The sequence below is a fragment of the Nematolebias whitei genome, chromosome 13, assembly GCF_014905685.2.
Source record: "Nematolebias whitei isolate Nwh7 chromosome 13, NemWhi1, whole genome shotgun sequence".
Lineage (NCBI taxonomy): Eukaryota > Metazoa > Chordata > Actinopteri > Cyprinodontiformes > Rivulidae > Nematolebias > Nematolebias whitei.
In genome coordinates this window covers 1447072-1454554 of record NC_056510.1, presented here as the reverse complement: position 1 = coordinate 1454554, position 7483 = coordinate 1447072, and the positions used below count along the sequence as shown (strand labels likewise).

Genomic DNA, 7483 nt, shown 5'->3' with positions numbered 1-7483 from the left:
CATGTTTTCTTTCCTTTTCTTATCTAAGCAAAATATTATTCTGAATAGGAATAAGAGGCCGCGCTGATTATTTTGGCTGCAGCTTCGTGCACTCCGCCCATCTTCGAACGACTGTACGGACATATTCGCATTGTATCTCGGTGCAATGCCAATAAAGTTTATTCTGATTCTGATTCTGATTTAGCTCAACAAAATTGCTTTGAAGACAGAAATATAGTTTTTTAAAAATATTATAAGATATAAAAAACTAGTCTCACAATGGCCATGTTACTCCTTAAATCCAGGTTTATGTCTGGCTTTGCTTCATAAAAACCTTTTACAAAAATACCACCAACATGGAAAAAATGGCAGCCAACGTGTATTATTATACCAAGTGTAGACAGATTAATGAAAGACAAAATAATTAGGAGATTCAAAATGTATTGTATTACTGACACATTTTCAGATATTTGTGCTTTTCTAAACATTGCTGAAATATATTTTGCTGGTTTACAGTGTTCATGAAAGTAATACCTGCAGCGTGGCTAGTTTTGTACGCAGACCGATGCTGAGCTCCTGGGTTCCTTTCCCTTTCAGTTTCTTCTTCTTCTCTGCGTCTGACTGGCTGCTGACTGAGAGAGTGACAACAGATTGTATTTTCAGTGGGACATGCTGACGTGAAGAACAGAAAAAAAACATGTTGTAAGAGACAGAGCTCAGAAGAAGACCACAGCCTTTTAGATGCATTCTTATAGAGAATGACACGCTCCAAAGTCCGGCGAGTGATAAATCCAAAATGTAATGAAGTTCACTTGACCTCCTCCAACAAGAACACAAAACTTCTTTTTGCTCATCAAGCACATAAATACTGCCCACATTACCTTTAAAGACCATGCAGATCATTCAGTGACAGAACCACCTCCAGCAGTTTTACAGAACACCAACTACAGACCACGCCAACAAACCAGAGTCATACCGTCAGTCCCCAAAGCTTGAAGTTATCAGTAAGAATGTGAAAAAAACTGATGTTCTATGTCAGTGATACCCAACCTAGGGGGCCCACCCCCACGGGGGGCCGCTAGAGAGCACAGGGGGTGCGCATAATGTGTCTGCTCAGAGGTTGTAAAAATATCAATTTATTGCCTGTGTAACAACTTTACAAAATATGTTTTTAATTATAATGTTTGAAATTTCACCAAATCCTGATTAACACTGAAGAACTCTCATTTTGGTTTTGTTTGAAGAGTTTTCTATAACGTATTATGTTAAACACTAATATCTGTACTGTCACTTTAACAACGCTTTGTTACGATGTCAGTTCTGTACTGCTCCGAGGTAGTACATTTTCTTTGCTCTTGGTTAAGCTCATGTTTTATTAAATATACTGTATAAACATATCCACATGCAGTTGTGAATGCTTCTATGTGTAAACACTGTGCAAACATCTGAACGACGTGTTCTGGATCAAAACAGCGTATCTTGCCAACATATTCACACTTTATAATAATATAATAATAATCATTTTATTTAAAAAGCGCCTTTCAGAACACCCAAGGACACTTTTCAGTAAGAAACATATCAGAAAGATTGTGTTAAAACAAACAACAAGCACAGTGCAAAGATCAACAGGAATAAATTACATACAGACTATAAAATACATGAAGAATATAAAATGCATAAAGAATATAAAATACATAAAGAATATAAAATACATAAAGAATATAAAATACATAAAGAATATAAAATACATAAAGAATATAAAATACATAAAGAATATAAAATACATACAGAATATAAAATGCATAAAGAATATAAAATACATACAGCAAAGTTAAGGATAAGCGAGTATAAAGAGATGTGTTTTCAGAGCAGTCTTGAATAGAGAAAGAGAGGTGGTGTTTCTTAAGTCAGGGGGTAGAGAGTTCCAGAGATGAGGGGCAGAGCAGGTGAAGGCCCTGCTCCCCATGGTGGAGAGGCGGGCAGAGGGTATATGGAGGTGTAGTGAAGAGGAGGATCTGAGAGAGCGAGAGGGGATGGAGATGTGTAGGAGGTCAGATAGGTACGGAGGGGCGAGGTTGTGGATAGCTTTGAAAGTGAGAAGAAGAATTTTGAAGACGATGCGTGATTTAACCGGGAGCCAGTGGAGCTGCTGCAGGACTGGAGTGATGTGGTTATAGGAGGAGGTTTGAGTGATGACACGGGCAGCTGAGTTTTGGACCAATTGCAGCTTCTGGAGAGATTTGTTGGGGAGGCCATAAAGAAGGGAGTTGCAGTAGTCAATCCGAGAAGTCACAAGACTGTGAACAAGGATGGCTGTGGAGCGGGGTGTGAGAGAAGGGCGGAGACGGTTAATATTTCAGAGATGGAAATAGGCAGACCGAGTGACGTTGTTGATGTGTGAAGTGAAGGAGAGAGTGGTGTCAAGGATGACACCAAGACTCTTGACCTGAGGCGAGGGGGATAGCAGAGAGTTGTTAAGGGGGATGAGAAGATGTTCAGATTTTGAAATAGAGTTTTTGGTACCGACAAGAATGATTTCTGTTTTGTTACTGTTTAGTTGTAGGAAATTGTTAGAAAACCAGTGATTTAGCTCATTGAGACAGTCGGTGAGGATGGAGGGTGGGTGGGTGGAGTTTGGTTTTGTTGACAAGTAGAGCTGTGTGTCATCAGCATAACGGTGAAAATGGACACCCAATTTACAGAAGATGTGACCTAGAGGGAGGAGGTAAAGGATGAAGAGGAGGGTTCCGAGGACAGAGCCTTGGGGGACACCCGTGGAGACGGGGGATGACTGGGAATGAAAGGATTTGAGCTGAATGAATTGAGTGCGGTCAGAGAGATATGATTTGAACCAGTCTAACGGAGCACCTGGGATGCCAATGGAGGTTAGTCTGTTGAGGAGGATAGAATGACAGATTGTGTCGAAGGCAGAACTTAGATCCAGTAAAATGAGGATAGACAGAAGAGCAGAGTCAGCAGCAAGAAGGAGGTTGTTAGTTATTTTTATTAGAGCTGTTTCGGTGCTATGGTGGGGGCGAAAACCAGATTGAAACTCTTCATAAATGTTATTGTTGGATAGGTGAGAGTGAAGTTGACTAGCAACGGCTTTTTCAAGAACTTTGGAAATAAAGGGCAGATTAGAGATTGGAAGAAGATTACTGAGGTTGGTAAAGTCAAGACCTGGTTTCTTGATGATGGGGGTGATGGCCGCAGATTTGAAAGCTGTGGGAACAATGCCAGAGGTTAGGGAGGAGTGGATGATGTTGGTGATGATGGGGAGCAGAGATGGGAGACAGGATTTAACAAGAACTGTGGGAAATGGATCGAGCTGACAGGATGAGAACTTAGACTTGCTGATAATGTCAGCAATGTCATCAGCAGAGGGGAGGGAGAAGACAGAGAAGGGGAGGGAGGGAGGGGGGAGTTCAACATAGATGCTGGAGGTGGTATTAGGTCCAAGGTGTTTATGAATTGAAAGAATCTTTTCATTGAAATAAGACATCAGAGAGTTGCAAAATTCTGTGGAAACCATGTGAGAGGGTAATGAGTTAGGAGATGAGACTGAACGGTTAAGGAGAGAGAACAAAGTCTTTGAATTGCCAACATTGGAACTGCTGAACTTACAATGACACAAACAAGCGGATATGTTAGTATTTTATCTAGACTGACCCTGGGTTTTGATCTGCTCAGAGACGGAGTGTTATGAAATTATGACCCAGTTCTGACCAGTTTAAACGGGGCCAGTAACTCTAAAAAGAGTCTCCCCGGGATTCAATATTCGTAAAGGTATAGAGTTTTTATTTATTTGTTATTTCATTATTGGCTCGCCACATCACATAAGAGAGGATTTGTGCACCGTATCATTTGTTCCTGACATGTAAGACCACATAAGATCATCATCATCATCATCAACAACTTTATTTATAAAGCACTTTAACACAGCCACAGCTGAAACAAAGTGCTGAACATCAGTTAAAAACAAGAAAAGAGAGCATAAAAACAAAGCTACAAAGCCAAGCACACAGTGAACTAAAAACTCAGATTAAAACACAATAAAATGACGAGTTAAACAGATAAAATCAATACCAATAAAAATGAAGTAAAATCAAATCTCAGTTCGTTGAAGGCCGATGAGTAGAGATGAGTTTTCAGACGGGTTTTAAAAATGGACAGTGAAGGGGCCTGTCGGACGTACAAAGGCGGCGCGTTCCATAACTTAGGGGCACTAACAGAGAAGGCCCTGTCTCCTCTGAGCTTCCTCTTGGGAATGATCAGAAACAGCTGGTCAGCAAACCTGAGTGACCAAGGGGGAGTGTAGTGGTGGAGAAGCTCTGTTAAATAAGGTGGGGCAAGGCTGTTTAAAACCTAAAAACGAACAAAATAATTTTAAAATGAACTCTAAAATACATGGGCAGCTAGTGGAGAGAAGCCAGGACAGGGTGATGTGCTCTCTTTTACGTGTTCCAGTTAACGGACGTGCAGCAGCATTTTGCACCAGCTGCAGACATGTGAGTGAGGACTGGCTGACTCCGATGTAGAGAGAATTACAGTAATCCAGCCTTGATGAAATGAAGGCATGGATTACTGTTTCAAACTGTTGCCTTGAAAGAATAGGTTTTACCTTAACCAATTTTCTCAAATTATAAAAAACAGACTTGACTGTGGTGCATTGTACTGTGTACTGTACTTGTACTGTTGTGTGTGTTTAAAAGCCACTGGGACGTTGACTGGTTAAACCCCAAAATACATTACGGCAAAGACTGGTTAATCCCAAAGATCCAGTCCCCCGGCACAAACAGAGTAATATTGTGTATGTTGTTCAGTGTCAGGAGGGTGATCAGTCTTACATCAGGTAAACTAAACAACCACTGGCCAAAAGGATGGACCAGCACAGAAGATCAACATCATCAGGCCAGGACTCTGCGGTCTACACTCATCTGCAGGCCAGCGGTCACTCTTTCAGGGATGAAGATGTTCACATCCTGGACAGAGAGGAACGATGGTTTGAGAGAAGAGTAAAGGAGGCCATCTTTGTGAAAAGAAATCGTCCATCATTAAACAGGGGTGGAGCCTCCGGGTTCAACTGTCCCCCTCTTACAATGCTGTGATTGCTAGTATCACTCAGCCCTCTGTGAACAGTAAACAGCCATCAGTGTGCTAATGATCCATTGTTAGGCTGATGGTCCTTCTTGATCATGTGATCAGCTGGTTTTGGTTGTCAGCAGCAAACTGGTTGATCCACTCTGAGAAGGTGCTATTTAAGAGACTGAGCTGAATACAGCACCTCAGACTGAAGAAGTCTTTCGGATGAGAGACGAAATGTTTCCTTTTTTTTTTTTTGTTTGTTTGTTTTGCTTTGTTTTGTTTTTTGAATGTCCAGAGGACCAGACTTAAGTTTTTTAGATTTTTCTACCTGGATCATTGAGCATGCATCAGGATCTTTTACCAGAGGTTTGTCTGGGCAACAAACATGGATGTTAACGTCACCAACAATAAGGACATGGTCATATCCAGTCACTATCTCAGAAAGAAATTCTGAAAAGTCACTAATAAAATCCTTATTGTATTTGGGTGTGCGTTAGATGACATCGCAGAGTGTCGGGTCAGAACAACAGGAGGTCACAGGAGGTCAGCTCAAAGCTGGTGAACTGACGCTGTTTAAAACACTGTTTACAACTAAAAACATTTTTATACACCACTGCAGTTCCTCCTCCCGGGCCCGATGATCGTGGAGAGTTAAAACAAGAGCAGCCCATTGGTAAAAGCTCCAACAGAGCAGCTGGCTCAGCCTCAATGAGCAAAGTCTCTGTGATACAGAGGAAATCCAGGTTATGGGAGCTGAATAAATCCTCAGGATGAAAGTTTTATTGACCAGTGACCTGGTGTTCACCCAGCTGATCCTGGCTGGAGCAGGAGCAGTGTTGTCGCGCTGAAGGAGGGTCCGACTCAGCTGTCTCGGGTTCTGTGGGTTCGCCCTGCACCTGCTGAGCCAAAGTAGGCAGGTGCGCTGACGCTGGGGGACATCCATACCAACAACACAAACCAGGCAAGCATCTACCGGCTCCAGAAAACACCAAGACAAAAACACACCAGGGACTGGATGGAAACCATTGCGCCGTGACAAAAAGGCTTTCAGCCTCACCAGGCGTCCACCGTGTCTACCATGACGGCGATGACGTTTCCACCGGTGCAGCAGCGCCAGAGCCCGGCACAGGTGAGCTGGAATTCCTGACAGAAGCTGAGGGGATATTTTATGTTCCCATGTATTTAAAGTAGACACATTGATGATAAATGGCATTAGATCCAATAATGTTTGGCTATCATACACCAGTAGTGGCTTGACTTCACTCATAAACAACAGAATAATAATGACTAAAATTGACAGTGAGAGACGACCTGCCACATACACCGGCACCATCTTCAATTCACACTTAGTCCGCCCCTTCTTATCCACATGATAGACGGTGCTACCGGATGTGAAGCCAGAGCCTAGGCCCCATATATTTGTAAAGCAATGCGTCATCCACCCCTTCCGGTCCAAGATCTCACATCGAATTGTATCAGCAAGGCTAGCGCTGTAAACTGTAATTTTTCCTGCCTTGATTTAATACAATTGGTCAACTTTAATTCATGTTTCCTTGATTCATTGTGTGAGTTACTACTTCTGAGGGGACCCGAGCTGGGTGCCGCGTGAGCTAGAGGTGAACCTGGGGTCTGAGATGAGGCCTGAGGCCCACAGCTAGCAACAGATAGCCGCAGCAGCTCAGGGACCAGCAACAGCTTACCTACAACAGATGGAACAACAACTAACTGTCCTGCAGTGCATGGATGCTGTGGATAGTTCTGTGCGCAAACTGGAGTACAGGGTTGAAAAGATGTCAAAAGGGGAGTTGCAGCAGTTTCCCCTACTGCTGAAGCAGTCAGCTGGCACCATTCATGCGTCTTTATGCAAGGAGTTTATCCAGCACATGAACCTGCTCTGCCAGGAGATGAAAAGCTGCTTTGCCAACATGGATGCGCATTTGTCAAGAGAAAGATGAGTGATGAACCCCTACATTTCCAGTATCAAAGACGTGGAATACCTTGGATGTAAAGATGAGCTTTGTGACCTCCAAGCTGATTGTGCAGCCAAAAAATATTTCCAAGAAAATGGATACAAAAAGTTTTGGATTGCCAACGGACACATTTTTGCACCCAGACTGGTCAAAGACGCACTGATGAGGATTATTCTTCTATTCAGCATTACTTACCTGTCTGAGATAGCCTTCAGTGCTCTGGCCAGAAAACCTGGTCAAACATGCAAGCCCAAGGTGGCCATTAGTTTAAGAATGAACACACTGACAGAGACACAATGTACTGGTCGTTTTGAAGTTATTGTTGGGTTTCTGTTTTAATAATATGCACAGTGTATGAACACACACTCATAAATTATACTGTACATACCTACATATATCTCGTATGCCGTCTAAATATAGAAATATATATATATATATATATATATATA

At 42.3% G+C, this 7483-nt stretch overlaps 1 protein-coding gene across 1 annotated transcript in view; it reads right to left on the bottom strand.

Moving 5' to 3' along the window:
• Window positions 1-7483, bottom strand: part of fer1l6 (fer-1 like family member 6) — a 101165-nt gene that overhangs the window by 28941 nt on the left and 64741 nt on the right. Inside the window, exon 32 of the mRNA XM_037687125.1 lies at window positions 514-611. Coding sequence (XP_037543053.1) covers window positions 514-611 — 98 coding nt within the window. The remainder of the gene's footprint in view (window positions 1-513; window positions 612-7483) is intronic.